The 22204-nt window shown below is 35.6% G+C and overlaps 1 protein-coding gene across 6 annotated transcripts in view; it reads left to right on the top strand.

Annotated features, from left to right (window-relative positions):
• GALNT13 (polypeptide N-acetylgalactosaminyltransferase 13) overlaps positions 1-21052 on the top strand; it is a 652766-nt gene extending 631714 nt beyond the window's left edge. For 4 of the 6 annotated variants that reach the window (XM_042243851.2, XM_042243854.2, XM_042243850.2 and 1 more), the window contains 2 exons: positions 5792-5926; positions 16703-16898. In XM_042243851.2, the coding sequence (XP_042099785.1) occupies positions 5792-5926; positions 16703-16891 (324 nt within the window). In that variant the 3' untranslated portion in view covers positions 16892-16898. Of the gene's footprint in view, positions 1-5791; positions 5927-16702; positions 16899-20661 lie in introns of those variants that run through there. The other 2 variants (XM_042243853.2, XM_042243852.2) reach the window with 1 other exon arrangement.
• Positions 21053-22204: the final 1152 nt, after the last annotated feature.

Genomic DNA, 22204 nt, shown 5'->3' with positions numbered 1-22204 from the left:
TGTAAATGACCATAGATATCATGTAGGCATGTAATATAAGAGTACACAGCTAGAAGCTGCCTACATCTCCTTAACCTCCTCTGCAAAATCACTGAGCTAGCAGGCTATAAATAGAACCTGAAATTAAGACAGAAAAAAATCTTTCATCTGAAAGCAAAAGCCTCTTTGCTTGGCATCTCCATTGATAAATTCAATTCCACCTATGCATTCTCCATGCTAGTATCAGGAAGATGTGACATGCAGTAAGAGAGAACATGTTAAAAAATAAACCACACTACTAGGGACGTCCCAGGTAGTCCAGCGTTTTGCCTTACACTGCACGGCATGTGATTCGATCCTGGTTGGCAAGCTAAGATCCCACATGCCTCACAGCCAAAAACAAAACAAAACCATAAAATAGAACCAATAATGTGGCAAATTCAATAAAGACTTTAAAATGGATGACATCAAAAAAATCTTAAACACACACACATTGTTAAATGTCGAATTTTTATTGCTAAACAATTTTCTTTTGTTATTTCCTGGGCTACGTTTTTACAGAATGAGAGAAGGGGGGAAACTATGTTTACTTTCTTATAATTTGCCCTTCTGGATGGCTGTTAACAGATTCCTCAAAAGCGCTAAAATTGGTATGTAAAGCAGTATAGTCAAGTAAAAGAATGGCAGCAATAAGCCTGGGGTCGAGAGAGACCTCTGTCACTAAGAAGCTTTGGCAAATTGTGCAAACCCTGTAACTTTATTGACTTCGTGTGTGTGTGTGTGTGTGTGTGTGTGTGTGTGTGTGTGTGTGTGTGTGTGTGTGTGTGTTCAGTCACTCAGTTGTGTTCAACTCTTTGTGACCCCATGGACTGCAGCCCGCCAGGCTCCTCTGTCCATGGGGATTCTCCAGGCAAGAATACTGGAGTCAGTTGCCATGCCCTCCTCCAGGGGATCTTCCCAACCCAGGGATCAAACTTAGGTCTCCTGCACTGCAGGCAGATTCTTTACTGACTGAGCCACCGGGGAAGTCCAAGAATACTGGAGTGGGTAGCTTATGCCTTCTCCAGGTGATCCTCCCGACCCAGGAATCGAGCCATGATCTCCTGCATTGCAGACGGATTCTTTACCAGCTGAGCTACCAGGGAAGCTCCTTATTGGACCTCAGTTTCTTCACATAGAAAGTGAAGTAGTTAGCATAGTGTGACAGAGTCTCTTTAAACTTTGAACTTTTACAGTAAATGTTGTCCTGAGGAACTCATCTGGGAAAGTATTTTATAAATTCAAAACTAAATCTAGGAAAATCGCAGCCAGTATATTTAATAAATCTCAATCAAATACCCATGTGAGCCTTTTGATAAACACGTATTTTTTGGCCAAATGTTTCTTTAAGGATTAAGGGAAAGAAACCCTATGCCAAGATAGAGCCAGCAGAGGGCGCTTAGCCCCCAAACCTCTTGCTGAAGAAGTGGTCCAGATTCCAGTAACACAGAACACAGTGTCCTTGGCTTGCAACTTGGACTGCTCCACAACGTTTTGTGAAAGGCTGCTTATGCTATTTACAGTCTTTCAAAGGGATAAAGAAATGAGTTGTTTGAAAGAAGTAGCTATACAACACTAGAGTTTTAGGCAAGATATAATTTTAAATATATATATAAACATTCTTTCCATTGTGTGAACTAAAACTAATTTACTGCAGACTATTTTAGGCAATTCTTATACAATCCTTAAAAAACTGTTTAAATGTTGTTATAATTTTAGATATTTGAAGAATCATAAAATGCCTTTGATCATACTTTCCAAAAAGAACAATCCAGAACAAACTGCATGCAAACTGCATGTGTGATATAATGAAAAAGTTTACCTTTTCTGGAAAAATATTAAGATTAAAAGGAACTAAGGATGGACTTTGCTATATCATCTTGTATATGTTGGGAGTTATTTCTGAACTCATTTGAGTGCATCAATTCAAAGACATAAATCAATCTAACCTCAATAAAGTATACATAAAAGCAAGAAAATCATCTAGTCACAGTAAAGAACTACTTTACAAAGATAATATTTAAGTAGAAAAAATGATTATAAAAATGCTCTCATGCTTTTTGAAAGTATAACTGGATATTACAATTATAAACCTAGAAATCAGGATACAATAGATTTGAAATCGAAAGTCTAACTTTCCTATCCAAAATTTGCAATGAAATTTTGGAAAACTAATCACATTACTTTTAAAGACTTCCACTAGCATTAGGAATTAGGAAGTATATCAGTTTCCTCAAACTGCTATAGCAAACCATCACAAACTAGATGGCTTAAACAACAAAAATTCATTGATTCACAGTGTTCGAGGTTTGGAATCTGAAATCAAGGTGTCAGAAGGGGCATATTCTTTCTGAAACCTGTAAGGGAGAATCATTACTGGCTGTTTCTAACTTGCAGTGTTTGCCAGCAATTGCAGTGGCTTGTACATGCATCAGTTAATTATTTTTTTTCAATTGCAAATCCAAAGAAAGATAATTTATCATACACGGTCAGATAGTATTCTACAGATATATTTCTTAATTGTAATGTAAATTGCATATCTATTAATTGACCAAAATGAATCAAAACTAGAATCAAGGAACAAAGAGTATTTTTCAGATTTCTCTCTAGAACTTTCAATAAAATTTCCAAACTATCATGAGAGACCTGAGGAGAATTGCTCCTCAGGCTGTGATTATGCTCATTATGCAAAATTCATGGTGAATATGGATGCTTTGGTGTTTCCATTTACATTACCATCTGTATACAACTAAAATAAAGCAGCTTCAAAGTGGAAAATTATCCTTTGCATTGAAATAACCCTGTAGTGGGCAAAGGATATTTCTCTAAAAATTACCCTCTAGAAATGTCTACTACCAGACTCATTTATTTAATTAAATATGTTTGTAACTATAGTAAAAATACTAATCATATTTGGGAAAGATACAAATACTTCTCCCATGTGTGTTTCATTTGTTCTTTTAGCTGCTTATTTTCCCATGAAAAGGATAAACATTAAAAAGTATACACATATACATGACACTTCAAAGACGAATTTTTTCTGAATTTAATACATAAAATCTACAATATAATTTATATTGTTCAAGTAAATGAACTGTATATATGTCCCAAGTCTTTATATTGTTAAACAGAATGTATAATCTTTGTGAAAATTCTCCTTTTAAGATGTTGGTTTATTTAAGAGGGTACTTGGGTTCCATCACTGACTTTACATCTTCCTCTTATCAGTACTTGTGACTTTCCTAGAAGCCTTGAGTAGCAGTTCTGTAGAGGTAACCATTTCAAGACTAACTTAGTCAACTTACAGACTAGGACTCAGTTTATAAGTGATCTGTAGAGCTGACTTCCTTAGATTTCATCACATTGCTTTGGGAAATGAAAAGACCTTGAAATGAACTTCCTCCTCATACTCCCTCTTTGCAAATAAATAAATAAATAAATACCCACAGAATACTGAAGCATGCTTATCATAACAGAAGAAAACTTTTATAATTATGTACTTAATAACCCTTGTGAAACTTTAATAATCAATGTTATAATAGTTCACACTAGGAAAAAAATAATATAAACTATTATAATATCATTTTCAATTAGCTAACAATGAGTCTACCATCTGCCTTGACATTTCTTAGATATTTTGAGAAGAATTATAGTCAAGCCCAGCCAAAACCCCATGAGAAACATAAACATAGACCCTGCCTTTACAGAAATCTCTAGAGTCAATTCTACAACCTTCAGAAATCCACTGACAATACTTAATAAAATGTATGTGATATACAGGGAAGTGTATGTATTGTGAAGTCCATGGGGTCACATAGAGTTAGACATGACTTGGTGACTAAACACATACATATATGTGATGTACTTGAGTTATGGAAAGGAAATTGATGAAAAAACATCATTGTCTCTAGACTTTGGGAATTGGTCATATGGTAATGGGAAAAAGGACTGCCCTTTATGGAGCTCCATGTAGTTTACAAACTTTACTTTATTGAGCCTGTTTTATAAGCTTTATAAGGCAAACACAGTCCAGGAAAACAAATGCAAACAAATAATAAGGTATAGTTAACACTGTCTAACACCACACACAAAATTAAACTCAAAATGGATTAAACACCGAAATGTAAAACTGGGTACTATAAAACTCTAGAGGAAAACGTAGGCAGAGCACATAAATCACAGCAATACCTTTTCGAATCCATAAACAAATGGGACCTAGTTAAACTTAAAAACTTTTGCACATCAAAGGAAATCATAAAACAAAAAGACAACCTAAGAATGGGAGAAAATATTTGCATACGATGAGACCAACAAGAGATTAATTTCTAAAATATGTAAACAGTTCTTATAGCTCAATATCAAAAAAAGAAACAGTCCAATCAAAAAATGGGTAGAAGATCTAAATAGATATTTCTTCAAAGAAGACATTCAGATGGCCGAAGGGCATATGAAAAGATGCTCAACATAATCATGAGACGAATGCAAATCCAAACTACAGTGAGGTCTATCACCTTACACTAGTCAGAATGGCCATCATCAAAAACTTGAAAAGTTTTTGAAAAGTAAATGCTGGAGAGAGGGTGGAGATAAAGGAACCCTCATACACTGTTGATGGGAATGTAAACGGATACTACCGCAATGGAGAACAGTATGGAAGCTCCTTTAAAACCTAAAAGTAGAGCTATCACATGATCCAGTAGTCCCACTCCTGGACACATATCCAGAAAAGATGAAAACTCTACTGGAAAAGATACATGTGCCCCAATGTTCACTGCAACACTATTACAACAGCCAAGACTTGGAAGCCGCCTAAATGTCCACTGACAGAGGAATGGATAAAGAGGATGCAATATATGAATATATACAGAGGAATGTGACTCGGTCATAAAAAAGAGTGAAATAATGTCATTTGCAGCAACATGGATGGACCCAGAGATCATCATACTAAGTGAAGTAAGTCAGACAAAAATGAAAGTCGCTCAGTCGTGTCTGATTTTTTGTGACCCCATGGTCTATACACAGTCCATGGAATTCTCCAGTCCAGAATACTGGAATGGGTAGCCTTTCCTTCCTCCAGGGGATCTTCCCAACCCAGGAATCAAATCCAGATCTCCTGCGTTGCAGGCAGATTCTTACCAGCTGAGCCACAGAGGAAGCCAGACAAAAAATTAACATATATCACTTATACGTGGAATCTAAGACATGATACAAATGACCAAAAGAAAAACAGACTCACAGACGCAGAAAACAAACTTGTAGTTAACAAAGACAAAAGAGATGGGGTGGGTAGGGATAGATTAGGAGTCTGGGTTAACATATACACTATATACAAAAGAGATAATCAAGACAGACCTACTGTATAACCCAGGGAATAATACTCAATATGTCATAACCTATAATGGGAAAGAATACACACACACACACACCCCACTGTGCTGTACACCTAAAACTAACACAACATTGTAAACCAACTATTCAATTTTACAAAAATAAGAGGAAAAACATAAAACAAGTTAGAATTACAAAAATAACAATAATAGTTTAGTTTCTTAAACTGAGAGTTCATAAAAACCTTAAAAAGCACATGACATGGTACCTATTTTGTATTTGAGGAAAAGAACAGAGAGAGATGGACTAGCTTTCTCAAGATCACATAACAGAGATCATTTGAAAACACAAGTTTACATGATATGAAAGCTTCCACAGATAAATCTGCTATACTGCAACATTTTTTAAAAGAAATTATTTTATTAGCTGCCTTTTATATTTGCAGGTATTTTCTTATACTGCTGACAAAGAAATCCGAACCGATGACTTGTGCTTAGATGTTTCTAGACTCAATGGACCTGTGATCATGTTAAAATGCCACCATATGAGAGGAAATCAATTATGGGAGTATGATGCTGAGGTATAGTATTTTCTTAACTTCTTATTTAATGCTAGACTCAGTCATGTATTTCAAATATTGATCCTTCAAGCTAACTTTCTCTGCATTGAAAGAACTGCACTTTAAAGCACTCATGCTCACAGCTGAAAATATTAGGATGGTATATCACACAAATAGGTTTTTATAGAACTATGCCATTAGTATAAAATATGAATGAGGAAAATAGCCATTTTTATGTGCTTAAAATTTGTCATCACCACAAACACGCTCAACATAAATTAGGTAACGGATGGGCCATGCCCCTCTAACAGGTTTGTTTACGTGTCCTCTATGAAGATGTGCATACAGGACAATATCAGTAGTATTTTCAAATGTTAACTTTTATACTACTGTAATCTGTGATTTTTATGCTTCTCAAAGGAAAAAGAAAAAAGCTACAAGATTAGCATGAATATTCTTTATATTAGTAAATATTTGCAGAATTCAATGAATTAATTATGTACATTCTCAGCTAAGGAGTATCTTTACAATATAGCTCATTTTTACAATAGAAGAGAGGGACAGAAAACAATAAAATTACTGTTGGGAATTTATAGCCAGGCAGTGTGTAAAAATCAGATCAACCATCAGATGGAGCTAATAAAAAAGAAATATTTTCCTCTGCATAAAGAAGCTGGAATGGAAACAGCTGCGTTTCTTTCAGTTCTCTTTGCTTGGCAATATTAACTGGTTATCTCTGCTACATTTCCCACATCATTAAATGGTTGGTGACTTATTTAAAGATAAGTAAATTTTATTCTTACAAGATAAATAATACAACAGAGGTGAATGAATTTCACAAATGTAGTGTTCTATGCAAGCCTATACTGCTCTGCAGGAGTAACATTTTAAAAAGCAAACTACAGAGTTGTTGGTATTGTTGATATTTTAACAAGGTCTTCTTTTTAAACACTTTTTGAATGACAATTTAATTTGTAAGATGTTGTAGTTTCTTAAGTGGAATATCAGGAAAACAATGAATTCTAATGTGATTTGAAGCTAGTTATGTAGGTTTAATATTAGGCTCTAAAATTTATACTAAATTATCAAGCTCCTTAGACATCAAATATTTTTCTTCTGGAACATTGTTAAAGACAGACACCTTGAATCCTTCCTATCTTTCACAAGTGTGTTCCTTTGGATTCTTTTCTCTTCCTAATACGTTATTCATCTTCTCTGTCTGACCACCAAGTTTTTCTCTTCAACTGTTACCATCCATCACCAACCTTTAAGATTGGGTGGGGATTGATGGTATCTACTCCAATAATACACGTGGACAGTTCTGGACCCTGAGCCTCTAACTGCTTCAATAAGGAAAAATACAGATAAAAGTACAAATAAAGGAGAAATGCTGCAAGTTTTAAAATAAAAAAAACCTTTGTTGTTCCTTAGTTTTTACTAGGAAACTAGGATTTTTATGGGGTTTGTGCTAAAAAACAAACTTCTAGCATATATTAAGGGGGAAATGAATATATATATTTTTTGTAAGATGAATGAGTATAGAATTTTACAATACCACATCACATCTTTAAACTTTCTATAATTTTTGAGTGACAAGGCTTCTAAAGTCATAATTCAAATTCTTTCATATTAAAAATAACTATTGTTTATAATTGTGTATACTTGTTTATATTTTTATCAGCCAGTAGCAAAATTATTGAGGTATTTAAGGATTTTGAAGGAAAGGTAAAAAAAAAAAAAAAAAAAAAGGTAGCTTCAGCTAAGATAGAGTTTTCTTATAAATTTTGAATAACTACTAGTTATTCTACTGTAGTATACAGTATACAGTTATTCTACTGTAGTATTTTTAGAGCACTGTAGTATGAAAGACACATGATAAAGCTTATAATATGCCATAAGTACTGTGAAATATAATTCATTCATCTTAGTAATTACATTCATAGCTTAATTTACTCTGGTAGTTTTCAAAATTATGATGTTCAACTTGTCTAAACGTAAAATTTTAAATAATACAAATTCTTTTGCCAAATTAAAAAATGTAGAAATCATAATGTAAAGAAGACACATGAAAATAGAATAATTACAGAAATAATGTGGTCCACTGGAGAAGGGAATGGCAAACCACTTCAGTATTCTTGCCTTGAGAACCCCATGAACAGTATGAAAAGGCAAAATGATAGGACACTTTCAGTTCATCTTTCGGATGAACTCCCCAGGTTGGTAGGTGCCCAATATGCTACTGGAGATCAGTGGAGAAATAACTCCAGAAAGAATGAAGGGATGGACTCAAAGCAAAAACAATACCCAGCTGTGGATGTGACTGGTGATAGAAGCAAAGTCAGATGCTGTAAAGAGCAATATTGCATAGGAACCTGGAATGTCAGGTCTATGAATCAAGGCAAGTTGGAAGTGGTCAAACAGGCGATGGCAAGGGTGAACGTTGACATTCTAGGAATCAGCAAACTAAAATGGACTGGAATGGGTGAATTTAACTCAGAGGACCATTATATCTACTACTGTGTGCAGGAATCCCTTAGAAGAAATGGAGTAGCCATCATGGTCAACAAAAGAGTCCAAAATGCAGTACTTGGATGCAATCTCAAAAATGGCAAAATGATCTATGTTCGTCTCCAAGGCAAACCATTCAATATCACAGTAATCCAAGTCTATGCCCCAATCAGTAACGCTAAAGAAGCTGAAGTTGAACAGTTCTATGAAGACCTACAAGACCTTCTAGAACTAACACCCCAAAAAGATATCCTTTTCATTATAGGGGACTGGAATGCAAAAGTAGGAAGTCAAGAAACACCTGGAGTAACGGGCAAATTTGGCCTTGGAATACAGAATGAAGCAGGGCAAAGGCTAATCGAGTCCTGCCAAGAGAATGCACTGGTTATACCAAATACCTCTTCCAAAACACAAGAGAAGACTCTAGACATGAACATCACCAGATGATCAACACCAAAATCAGACTGATTGTAAGTATTCTTTGCAGCAAAAGATGGAAATGCTCTATACAGTCAGCAAAAACAAGACCTGGAATGGACTGTGGCTCAGATCATGACTCCTTATTGCCAAATTCAGACTTAAATTGAAGAAAGTGGGAAAAATCACTAAACCATTCAAGTATGACCTAAATCAAATCCCTTATGATTATACAGTGGAAGTGAGAAATAGATTAAAGGGACTAGATCTGATAGACAGAGTGCCTGATAAACTACTGACGGAGGTTCATGACACTGTACAGGAGACAGGAATCAAGATAATCCCCAAGAGAAAGAAATGCAAAAAAAAGCAAAAACGCTGTCAGAGGAGGCCTTACAAATAGCTGTGAAAAGAAGAGAAGCAAAAAGCAAAGGAAAAAAGGAAAGATATACCCATTTGAATGCAGAGCTCCAAAGAATAGCAAGGAGAGATAAGAAAGCCTTCCTCAGAGATCAGTGTGAAGAAATAGAGAAAAACAATAGAATGGGAAAGACTAGAGATCTCTAAGATACCAAGGGAACATTTATACATAGATGGTTTAAATAAAGGACAGAAATGGTATGGACCTACAGAAGCAGAAGATATTAAGAAGCAGTGGCAAAAATACACAGAACTGTACAAAAAAGATTTTTACAACCCAGATAATCATGATGGTGTGATCACTCACACTCACCTAGGGCCAAACATCCTGGAATGTGAAGTCAAGTGGGCCTTAGAAAGCATCACTATGAACAAAGCTAGTGGAGGCAATGGAATTTCAGCTGAACTATTTCAAATCCTGAAAGATGATGCTATGAAAGTGTTGCACTCAACATGTCAGCACATTTGGAAAATTCAGCAGTGGCCACAGGACTGGAAAAGGTCAGTTTTCATTCCAATACCAAGGAAAGGCAATGCCAAAGAATGCTCAAACTACCACACAATTGCCTTCATCTCACATGCTAGTAAAGTAATGCTCAAAATTCTCCAAGCCAGGCTTCAGCAATACGTGAACTGTGAACTTCCAGATGTTCAAGCTGGTTTTAGAAAAGGCAGAGGAACCAGAGATCAAATTGCCAACATCTGCTGGATCATGGAAAAAGCAAGAAAAACACCTATTTCTGCTTTATTGTCTATGCCAAAGCCTTTGACTGTGTGGATCACAATCAACTGTGGAAAATTCTGAAAGAGATGGGAATACCAGACCACCTGACCTGCCTCTTGAGAAACCTGTATGCAGGTCAGGAAGCAACAGTTAGAACTGGACATGGAACAACAGACTGGTTTCAAATAGGAAAAGAAGTAAGTCAAGGCTGTATACTGTCACCCTGCTTATTTAACTTATATGCAGAGTATATAATGAGAAACGCTGGGCTGGAAGAAGCACAAGCTGGAATCAAGATTGTCAGGAGAAATATCAATAACCTCAGATATGCAGATGATACCACCCTTATGGCAGAAAGTGAAGAAGAACTAAAGAGCTTCCTGATGAAAGTGAAAGAGGAGAGTGAAAAAGCTGGCTGAAAACTCAACACTTAGAAAACTAAGATCATGGCATCCAGTCCCATCACTTCATGGCAAATAGATGGGGAAACAGTGACTGACTTTATTTTTGGGGGCTGCAAAATCACTGCAGATGGTGATTGCAGCCATGAAATTAAGATGCTTACTCCTTGGAAGGAAAGTTATGACCAACCTAGACAGCATATTAAAAAGCAGAGACATTACTTTGCCAACAAAGGTCTGTCTAGTCAAGGCTATGGTTTTTCCAGTAGTTATGTATGCATATGAGAGCTGGAATATAAAGAAAGATGAGAGTCAAAGAATTGATGCTTTTGAACAGTGGTGTAGGAGAAGACTCTTGAGAGTTCCTTGGACTGCAAGGAGATCCAACCAGTCCATCCTAAAGGAGGTCAGTCCTGGGTGTTCATTGGAAGGACTGATGTTGAAGCTGAAACTCCAATACTTTGGACACCTGATGTGAAGAGCTGATTCATTTGAAAAGACCCTGATGCTGGAAAAGATTGAGGGCAGAAGAAAGGGACAACAGAGAATAAGATGGTTGGATGGCATCACCGACTCAATGGACATGGGTTTGGGTGGACTCCGGGAGTTGGTGATGGACAGGGAGACCTGGCGTGCTGCAGTTCATGAGTCGCAAAGAGTCGGACACAACTGAACGACTGAACTGAGGAACTGACTGATAGAAATAATGCACTGCCTTTCTGAATTTCAGCTTTGAAAGAAAATACCTATTTGTGTAGGAGTCAGCAAAAACGTGATTTTTGTAAATGAAACTGAAATACAATACTTAATTTTTATAATTACCTTTTAAGTTTTGGGTTTATGATCACTTTAGTCTACAAAATAGTCTCAACCATTGCTAGCCAAAGTGTAATTCCAGGACTACTAACATCACCTGGGAACCTGTTAGAAATTAGGAATCTGAGAGATCACTCTAGATACCCTATATCAGAGTCTATATTTTAACAAAATCCCCAAGTCATTTGCGGAGATGTTAAAGAGTTTGAGAAGTTCAAGTCTAGACAGTGGCCAAATATCTGCTTATCTTTCTTAGTGTTTTTGTATGCACTACTGAAAAACATTGCAAAACTAGGAAAAACCATAAATAAATACATTTTAGAAAATGACAAGGCTTTCAACCAGTGGAAAGTGGTTAAGTGCCCCTGCTATTTCTCTAATTCTTTAGCAACGGCTATGATGGGCAAATTTATTGACAAACCTCTGAGGTGGTGTACTTTCAAAGCACAATAAAGTTTGATGGAGTTCACAATTATAGAGTTGAAGTATACCTTAATGTTCTCTCCTTCTAGCCCTTATCAGAAGAAAGCTAAAGCAGAAAAATTATACCACCAGCAGATTTGGATCCTAATAAAGTAATCAAAGGGCTTCCCTGGTGGCTCAAATGGTAAAGAATCCTCCTGCAACGCGGGAGACATAGGTTCAATCCCTGGGTTGAGAAGATCCCCTGGAGGAGTGCATGGGAACCTGTTCCAGTATTCTTGCCTGGAGAATCTCCATGAACAGAAGACCCTGAAGGGCTACGGTCCATGGGGTCGCAGAGAGTCAGACATGAGTGAACAACTAAGCACAGCAGAGCAAAGAAATCAAAGAAAGCTAGTTATCAGCACAACTGTGAATCTCAGTGTAAACCACCGAACTATTCCATCACCTTATCTTCTATAGTCATTTCAATCTTAAAAAAGCAAATCACAAATAGGAGAACTGCTCAGATATACAGAGAAAAACTGAAACGGTATCATAAAGCCTCAAAGCATTGAGTATATCCAGCTGCTTTGGTTACTTCTTAAGTGGCTGGGGGGAAATACAGAGAAGAAAAGTTTTTCTGAGTGTCTAATTTTATCTATTGTCTCACGCAATTCTTACAATAGTCCTATAAGATATTATTATTATTATTTGTATTTTTCACATCAATAAAACGAAGCTTAGTGTGGTTTAAATTCTTTACCTAAATGTGTACAGCCCAAGTTTCTAGCACTAAATTCAGCAACCTTTTCCACTACACTCAACTGCTTCCTGATTGACGTTCCTGACACAGGTCGGGACCTGAGACCCTTTGCTGCAGTGATATGCTTGCACCTAGACAAATGTCTCCTCCAACTACAAATTACAAAGAAACTGTAAGGGACTAGAAACAACTGCATGCATTCATAGTTGGGGCAAATTATGGACCACAAACCCATCGGCCACCTCTGAACCGCCTGGAACAAAGCACGCCCTTACCCTTATCCCATGTAAGGAAAAGGCTCCTATCTCCCAGGAGGTCACAAAAGAGAGTGAAAACAAGTAACTGTTTTCCTTTCTTGCTCTCTGGCGGGGGATCTTTGTATGAGATGAAGATAGGGGTGTGTCCAAGGGTCAGGCTAGAGGGGTGGCTTAGGTGTTTTGCCCATCCCTTTGGTCTGCAGGGGCCATTCGTAGTACCCTGCTTTTGCTCCCTGTTTTTCGGTCTTTTTGTATCTTTTTGTTCATAATTTACCCCAACTGTGCATGTATGCGGTTCTATTTTTAGTTCCTTAATCTGTAGCTATGGAAAATCCCATGGACAGAGGAGCCTGGTAGGCTTCAGTCCATGAGGTCGCTGAGTCGGACACAACTGAGCAACTTCACTTTCACTTTTCACTTTCCTGCATTGGAGAAGGAAATGGCAACCCACTCCAGTGTTCTTGCCTGGAGAATCCCAGGGACGGAGGAGCCTGGTGGGCTGCCGTCTATGGGGTCGCACAGAGTTGGGCACGACTGACACGACTTAGCAGCAGCAGCAGCAGCAATCTGTAGCTCAAGGAAATGCTTGTCCAGGTGCAAGCACTGCAGCAAAGGGTCCCAGGTCCCAGCATGTCTGGATCTGATAAGCTAACTGTACAGTATTACAAATGAAAGAAATGGTAAAATATCATCAATTATTTTGGTACCAAATTGTATTCACACAGAATTCCTTCTTTCCTAAATAATGGGAAAGACGTACTGCAGTAAATATTGTCTGTTTAGATAAATGGTAAGTCGTAAGACTACTTTGTCAATATAGTCTGTTTACAAATTTTAGCCCTACCTATTCATAATATAATTAATATTTAATTGTTTCGCCTTTTATCTGAGTGAAACTAAAGCACATGTTGGTAATAAATACATATCTTTGGCCAACTTTGATTTGAAATACAGAGTTTCCCACTTTCTTAACTAAGTATTTCTTAAACAGCACAACCATGAAATTAATTCAGTACCACTTTATACCTGGCCAGATGTGTTCATTTTGGAGGCAACCGAAGCATCATCAGCATAACTGAGAGATCCCCACCTGGTCCAGAATTCTTGAATAAATTACTTGAACACTTTGGTGTAATAAAAGCCCACTGACACAAAGTTAAAAGAAAAAAGACTAAATTTCATCTCCCTGAAATATTTTAAAGATTGCTGTTATAAAGGTCTGTCATCCATCCATTCTCTTATTCAGGTTTTCTTATATTATCCTATTTTGTTGCAATTGTGTTCCAATCCATTTGAAATTTACATTTTACTGCAATAAGTGCACATAGTAACATTTCTTTTTGAACATCCAGGCTGCTACACACAGTGTGAGAATCTAATTTTAGAACAGAACACTTATGTTCCACAAACACTGTGCAACTAAGAAAAAAAAGGAAACAAAATATGAAGCTAAAAATAAGTCTGTGTCTCATGTGACTGAACAAATTGACTGAGAAAATACTTGTTATGAATTTGATGTCCATCTGTATCAAATGTTTCCCAGAGTCACAATATCAGGAATTTTCTTCAGTAGGTTAAATATGTGGGATTATATTTACTGAAATCACAGAAGCTTATATTTAGATTTTTAACAACTCCTCTTTTATTTACCTTTATCAGAAAGCAGGTAAATGGGAATATAATTTCAAGGTAAGTCATTTATAGTTGACAACCCAGCCAATTCCCTGAGTAGCATTCCTAATAAAAATAGTGGCTTGATTTACTTTTTGAAGGCTGTGTATATCAGGCAAGTTTTATATTTCCATAGTTCTACTGATCCATAGCTGTGATTTATGTATTATTAGAAAAAATTAGTGAATAGGAATTTCAGTAGTTTAGTATTGTTTTTAGTTCTTGCTTGTTAAATACTTACCCTTACAGACTTGTTTAATACTCATATTCTAACAAGTGCACAGATCACCTTATTGGGAGATCATACTTAATATTGTGAATAAGAACTTTACTATATTAATATTTAAATAATCTTTATTCTGTACTTAATCAATAGGGGAAATCCTATTGCATTTGCTATTAAATTAAATACCTATAATAGTCCAAGTTTATTCTTACTTTATCATTATATATAGCAATAATTATTTTCATTTCAAATTTTAATATGGCATATTTTAAACTGACACCTGTATGGTTGGTTTTCAATGAACCATGCAGTCACTTCTATTTGTGCATTAAAATATCAAATTTACTAGGTGCTTTTTAATCCAAAGGTATTAACTAATTTTATAATTCATATTTTGTCACCAAAATTGTTTCCCTAGCCTGATTCCAGTTGGCTTTCAGCTCTAATTGTATCTTTAAAGGGTGAAGTTGGAAATACTCCATGACACACCTTGTCTTAAATAGCAAAATTATGTTTAAAGACAAGAATTATTACTTTTCTTATGTATCTTAAAATAGTATGACTGAAATTTTGTAAATTTTAGGAAATAATTTTCCATACTTCAGTAAAGAATAATTAATACTATATTATAAACAAAAAACAATATTCTTAGGGTTCATATTTCCTTGTTCTAGTGAATATTTTAAATAATGCCATGCAAAATGATATTTGGCAGTATGCTGCTTGTCAGCCTGTATGTCATATTGCCTTCAAAACTGAGTTAATATGACAGCTTCCTAAAGTTGTCAGAGGTATTTGTTATAAATAAGGGATGGTATGCTTAAAAGGAGTATTTAAAAGAAAAAATGTACACCCAATATAAAAATATCTACAGTCCTGTATAAGGAACATAGGAAAAATAGAAATTAACCAATGAAAAAGAAGTTATTTTAAATAAATATGAAAAACCATTAAATAACTATAAAAAGTCATTTCACATGTTTTCTTTTATCCATATCATTCTTTATCCTGGCCATATGTCAAGAAATGTTTATAGTGGCAACACACAGTACTGATGAAGATTCAGTGAAACCGACACAAATACAGTATTATGACATATAGTCCCATGGATGGAGGAGCCTGGTAGGCTGCAGTCCATGGGGTCGCTAAGAGTCGGGCACGACTGAGCGACTTCACTTTTGCTTTTCACTTTCATGCATTGGAGAAGGAAATGGCAGCCTACTCCAGTGTTCTTGCCTGGAGAATCCCAGAGACAGTGGGCCCCTGTCTATGGGGTCGCACAGAGTCGGACACGACTGAAGTGACTTAGCAGCAACAGCAGCAGCAAGCACAATAAAGCTGCTGCTGCTATTATTACCAAGTAATTATTATAGATGTTTAATAGAATTATTTTGCTAATACATATTAAAATGTTCATACCTTTTGATCTTGGGATTTCACTTCTAAGAATCATCTCTAAAGAAATGAGATACACGTGGAAGGGAGATGTTCAGAGATGTTTATCCCGGTATTCCTCCTAGTAGCTCCAAATTGCATATCCCCAATGGATAGTTAAATGATTTTTGGCAAGATGCTTTGTAGAAATTATTTTTTAGGTTTTTAGAATATTTAATTTAAAAAATGATACCCAGAATATAAAGTGAGGCCTATTTAACTAGATGAGCTCAATTACATAAAAGTGATTAAAATTACTAGAAAAAAATATTAACAATTGGTATCTCTTCTATACAGAATACTAAGGAAAAAAAAAAACCTTGTTTTTTCAAACAAATGAAGGCACTAAATGTTTTATGTATTTTTTTAATGAAAAATAACTTATCTCAAAAGGATTATTTCAGATTTCAAATTTCCTCTGGTTAAGGTTTTTTCTGAAGTACCTAGAGAAAAACAATCCACTTAATGGTAAGAGCATTTTATTGCTAGGATGAACACTAAGCATATAACATTTTCTATCCAAAATAAACTTTTGTCTCAACTGTTTTACCATTTGATCTCAGGCTTTTCTCCATATTCTCAGTCTTATCTCAGTTACTCCTACTGAAGGGATGTAGCTTAAAGTTCCATGAATCCAATTAGTATGATGTGTGCTTTCTGTGCTTACCCAGTAGAAATTATATATTGCCGAGAATGACTGATTTATTACTGCCTTTGTACTTGATTTTGTCATTATTATTTTCTTTGTCAAACAGACCCACACTCTTCTTCACATAATCACCCAGTCCTGTCTCTCAGTAAGCAAAGTAGCTGATGGCTCCCAACAGCCCGCTGTGGAAATATGTAATGATAGCCCTTTGCAAAAATGGCTTCTAAGAAACTATACAAGAATGGAAATTTTTAGAAATATTTTTAAGAATTCTACTGATTACTTTCTCAAATAATTTTGGAGGTTTGTATTGTGGACTTTATAAAATTTTAGTGTTTTTGTTATGCTCTGTATTGAAATCTAAACTTACTTCTTTAAAATGTGTTTTAAAATTTTTTATGTGCTATTTCTCCATGGAGCTATTTTTCATCTTTAGGTGCTCATTACTTTGGAGGCTGCATATATTAAGTGGTATTTGCTTATTACCAATAGGTATTTTCCAGTTTTTTCCATATTTCAAATATATATAAGCATAAGTGATGGAATTACATTATGGCATATAAGCTCTTTTTAGGCTAACTATACCCATGTCTACATGACAAGAGATTTTGTATTACAGCCGAAAAAAAAAACAATAAAAAACATAGCCAAAAATTGTTTTTAGAAGGCTGAAATTATTAAATTTTGTTAATTTTTATTTAGATATGTTATATGAAAATACAACATATCCTTTCTAAAGTTTACTATTTTAACTGGAAACTTAAATGCATTATTGAAGACTAATTTTCAAAAACTTTACAAAGTAAATTATTTCTAAGCACTTTCTGTGGTTACTTAAGTGATATAATAATAAAAGCTTTTAAGAACTGTACTTCCATTTCTGACTTGTGTGATTGTGAATATCTTCACGGTAGGCAATTATATAAACCATTATTCAGGTTACGTCAAAAAACTGGTATGGCATTCTTGTAAGGAGTTCAAATATGTACCTGTCCTGGTTCTTGATTTTAAGGGGATTATTGTACTGTAAATAAAAGCTATCATAATGTCCAATTCTTCCCTATGAGAACATACAGGAAGTCAGGGAGTTGGCCTGATTCAGATTAATAATAAAAGGTTGATAGTAGAAGACACAATTGAGCTTGGAATATTTGTGACAAGATTGGAAATGGAAGCATGGAGAGGAGAGGAGGAGAAAGAAGGGGTGTTGTTTAGATTAGGCTTACACTTGAGACAAGGGCATTCCAAACATGCACTGGAAAGCTGGAAAAGTCTGGACTTTTTGCACAAAGAGAACTTGTATACAAGGCAATTTGCATCGATTATCTTCTTTTGTTTTCAAAGAAACAATGGAAAGTGCAATGCCCATCAAGTGGTCTTCTCAGATTTAACTATTTAGTCTCACAAGTCAACTTACGGAATGCAAGGGCAGAAACCACAACTTGCTTCTCAGACTCTGCAAAAGTTCCACAGTAGTTTATATACTCTTATGAGAGCAAGCTTCTCCACAGGTAATAGTCCTGAGCAAGGGCATGAGAGTCACATCAAGCAGTTGTGGAAAACTACCCTGGTGTAATAGCCTATGCCTTAAAGGAGACAATATCTCTAACAGTTGCCCGAAACCCAAGGGAATATGCAAAAGTACACTTTGCACTTAGAAAAGCCCGCTACTTGGCTTCCTGTCAGGTATTATAATGCAGTTTATCAGATGAAGATGCAGAAATCAATCAAAGGTCATGTTTACAATAACTATGCCTTTAAACATAATTATAGTTAACAATTTTACCCTTATCGGGTTGGCAGGAGATCACACATAGTTGACTAAAGGTCAGATTTTTTAAGCAGTAGGGAAAACAGCATTTGACTGAACTGAATAAACTGACAGTAAGTATAATTATATATATATATAATTATATATATATATATTAGTAAGTATAACTAAGCATCTGAAGGAATCTAAGTCTTCAGAATGATTTAGTAGCTTGCCCAAATCTTCATAGCTAGTAACTTGGGGAGCGGAAATTCACATTTATAGCCATATAACCTAAAATGACTGCTCTTTCTACCCCACTACACTAAAAAGGAGAATATTTCCCTTGGCTGGTTGTTATCTTAACAGCAGTGGCTTTTGACTACTAATGAATTCCTTCAAAAAAATTTTTTAAAGAATACTAATGTTTTAAAAATTATCATTATATGTGTAGTTGACAATACATATTCAATCTAATCCTAAAGTCATATACATGTTTTTTAAAAGATCTAATAGAAGCATACAATGGTAAGTGGCTTTTTTGGAAAAGGATATATATACACAAAGGACCTCAGGTATGTAACAAAAATGAAAAATATTTTGTTGATTTTTAACTAGAATTTTCTAAAAACAATGCTTTTGTTTTACATCTTTTTTTCAATCTGGCTGTTGGTTCATAAACCACCAACATAATTTCTGGCATTATAAGCATAAATCAGCTATCTTCTTGCCTATCTTTGGCCATTTCTTCTTTATGTTCTTAAGTATAAATGGCCTTCATGTATTGCAAAGAGCAACAACAAAGGCCAAAGTTTTCAAATCTTCTTTACATCTAATAGCCTTGCTCTTTTAATTTCCTGCTTGTTGTCTATTGAGCATCCTTTACCACAAGCTTATTTTCCATTCTATATTTTCTCAGGACAGTGCAGTCCAGGGTGTTTGTAGTCCTAATCCAAAACAATTTGTAATTGTCTAGGCAGTGTTTCTCTCCCACTTTTGTGTGTGTGTGCACACGCATGCCCCTTGCATTTTTTATCTTCCAACTTTCAATATAATATAAAGAGCCCATACTAAGTTGCTTCAGTTGTGTCTGACTATGTGACCCTATGGACTATAGCCTACCAGGCTCCTCTGTCCATGGGATTCTTGGGGCAAGAATACTGGAGTGGGCTGCCGTGCCCTCTTCAAGGGGATCTTCCTGACCCAGGGATTGAACCCACGTCTCTTGTGTCTCCTGCATTGACACTTTACCAGTTTACCACTAGCACCACTGGGAAGCCCATCAAGAGTCCACCCCTCCCCCCGCCAAAAAAAGTGTTTGTCTCCCTTTAGTTTTGGTAATTTGCAACAAAAGTATATGGCAGGTTTTTTTCAAGATATATTTCCATATCACCTTCCATATTCAAACATACCTCCCCTGGCTGGGGAGTTTTTCATATAGTATGGTTCTAGACCAACTGAGCAGAACAGTATATGATATTGTATATAATTAGTGCATAAATTATTATGTATGTAAAGCCATGTGTACTTAAGATGTTTATCTGAAAAGTTCAAAAATATGATGTCAAAATGTAAATATGAACTCAAAAGAGATGCAATGACTGGTTAACATGATGAAATTATTGGAATTACATTTTAGCATTTGGGTACTGAGAAGATGCTTATTAATAAATATTATGAAAATATATAGATATAAACTTTTAAAATATATGTCCATCACATTTTTATTTGATGTTGGTATATAAGATCCCTAAAAAGGCAAACTAAATATGATGATCACACTATCAAGTAAGGCAGATCTTTGTTGCCATGATAATTACTCTCCTATAATGGATGTCTCACAATCACAGATACTATGGCTTATAAAATATTTTGAAATGGGAACATCTCCTGAAGTTTTCTTTGAGTCCCAGTAGTGACATCTCTTTGCATGTTTGCCAAATGGTTACTAAATAACACATGCCTAAGAAAACTAAGATTGTGAAAAGATTGATAATGTTTGCACTCTTCAACTGAACTCTGAACTCACAAATAGGCTCTTTGCAAAGGAGTCTGAATTCTTGGCAGTGCATGATAAATATCAGCCAATTTCTTTAACCATCTGCAAATAAAGGTGTATTAGACAATGATGAAATCATAACAATGAAAGTGGTATAATAGTTAACTCAGAGCCACCTGTGCACAGTTCCTTTTACATCATCACAATGTTTATACCAAAAAGTCATAAAGGATATTTTAAAGAGTAGATTTAATCTGATGAGCTAGCGCAATTTAACATAAAACATGTTGCACTGATTATTGGTTATCTTTTACAGAGACTCACCTTGAGACATGTTAACAGTAATCAATGTCTAGATGAACCTTCTGAAGAAGACAAAATGGTGCCTACCATGCAGGACTGTAGTGGAACCAGATCTCAACAATGGCTGCTGAGGAACATGACTCTGGGGGCCTGAAGACCATTTCCCCTAAGCCATGAAAGTGTCTACACTTATGTTTTTCCATTATTTCAGTTAGGGAAAAATATTAACTTTGTTGAATTGAAAATTTTAAAATCCTTTTAGTATTCTAAAACAGTTGTTTATAATTCATTTTTAGGAATGTTTGCTTACTTCCCTACTAAAATTTGTATCTGATTAAAAAGCACATAAAAAGAATAAATAACAGCCAACTGTTATTAAACATCAGAACAATGTGAAAAACAAATTGTGTTTGCTTTAAAAAAAAATTGCCATGATGTCACAGAATTAGTTTGGGGTGGGGTTACTTTCATTTTTTTCTTGTCATAGTGTGGTGAGAGAGACAATGTAAATGCCTTATAAGGTAAATTCATTATGAAATTTTATACACTCTGTTTCTACTGGACCTTCACAAAAACATGCTGAATTTCTGTCAGCATCAAGTACATACACTGAATTATTTCTGAGCAATGAAAATTCACTGTACAAAAATCAGTTCTAAATTTTGTACCAGGAGAAAAAATTAGATATTGACATCTCATAAGGTCTTACTAAAACATCACACTTAAACAAAAAAGAGGAGGAGAATATGAAAATTCAATTTAAATACATGAAATCAGAAGAAACCAGCTAGGCAATCAGTTCAGTTCAGTCACTCAGTAGTGTCCGACTCTTTGTGACCCCATGAATCGCAGCACGCCTGGCCTCCCTGTCCATCACCAACTCCCGGAGTTCACTCAGACTCGCGTCCATCGAGCCAGTGATGCCATCCAGCCATCTCATCCTCTGTCATCCCCTTCTCCTCCTGCTCCCAATCCCTCCCAGCATCAGGGTCTTTTCCAATGAGTCAACACTTCGCATGAGGTGGCCAAAGTATTGGAGTTGGAGTTTCAGCTTCAGCATCATTCCCTCCAAAAGAAATCCCAGGGTTGATCTCCTTCAGAATGGACGGGTTGGATCTCCTTGCAGTCCAAGGGACTCTCAAGAGTCTTCTAGGCATTCAGGGGAGCAAAATGAAGTTAAAAGGCAATAGCTGAAACGTTTGAAAAGATACTCTTTTGGGTTGCAATCACTTCTAAGGCAGGCTAAGTGTAATAATCAGCTTGGTCCCAGAACTGATGTGGGAAACTCAGTCTTTAACCACTCCATCTCATAAACTGCATTGTTCTTTTTCTCTTCAGACACTGTGACTTGTCACCTAGGCTACGGAGAATTGTAGGTGAAGGGTAGAATATTAGCCTTAATATTTAATTCTTAGGCATTTAGGATTTTAGTTACATTACTAAGATCAATTTATTTTATATTAAAAAATAAATGCATTAATATCAGAATTTCATTGCTGTGCCAGAATATCTAAAGTTTTAATCACTGGGAGAATGAACTCAATATATACCAATTA

The sequence above is a fragment of the Ovis aries genome, chromosome 2, assembly GCF_016772045.2.
Source record: "Ovis aries strain OAR_USU_Benz2616 breed Rambouillet chromosome 2, ARS-UI_Ramb_v3.0, whole genome shotgun sequence".
NCBI lineage: Eukaryota > Metazoa > Chordata > Mammalia > Artiodactyla > Bovidae > Ovis > Ovis aries.
The sequence above is the reverse complement of the archived record's forward strand: the minus strand, read 5'-3'. Positions and strand labels throughout refer to the sequence as shown.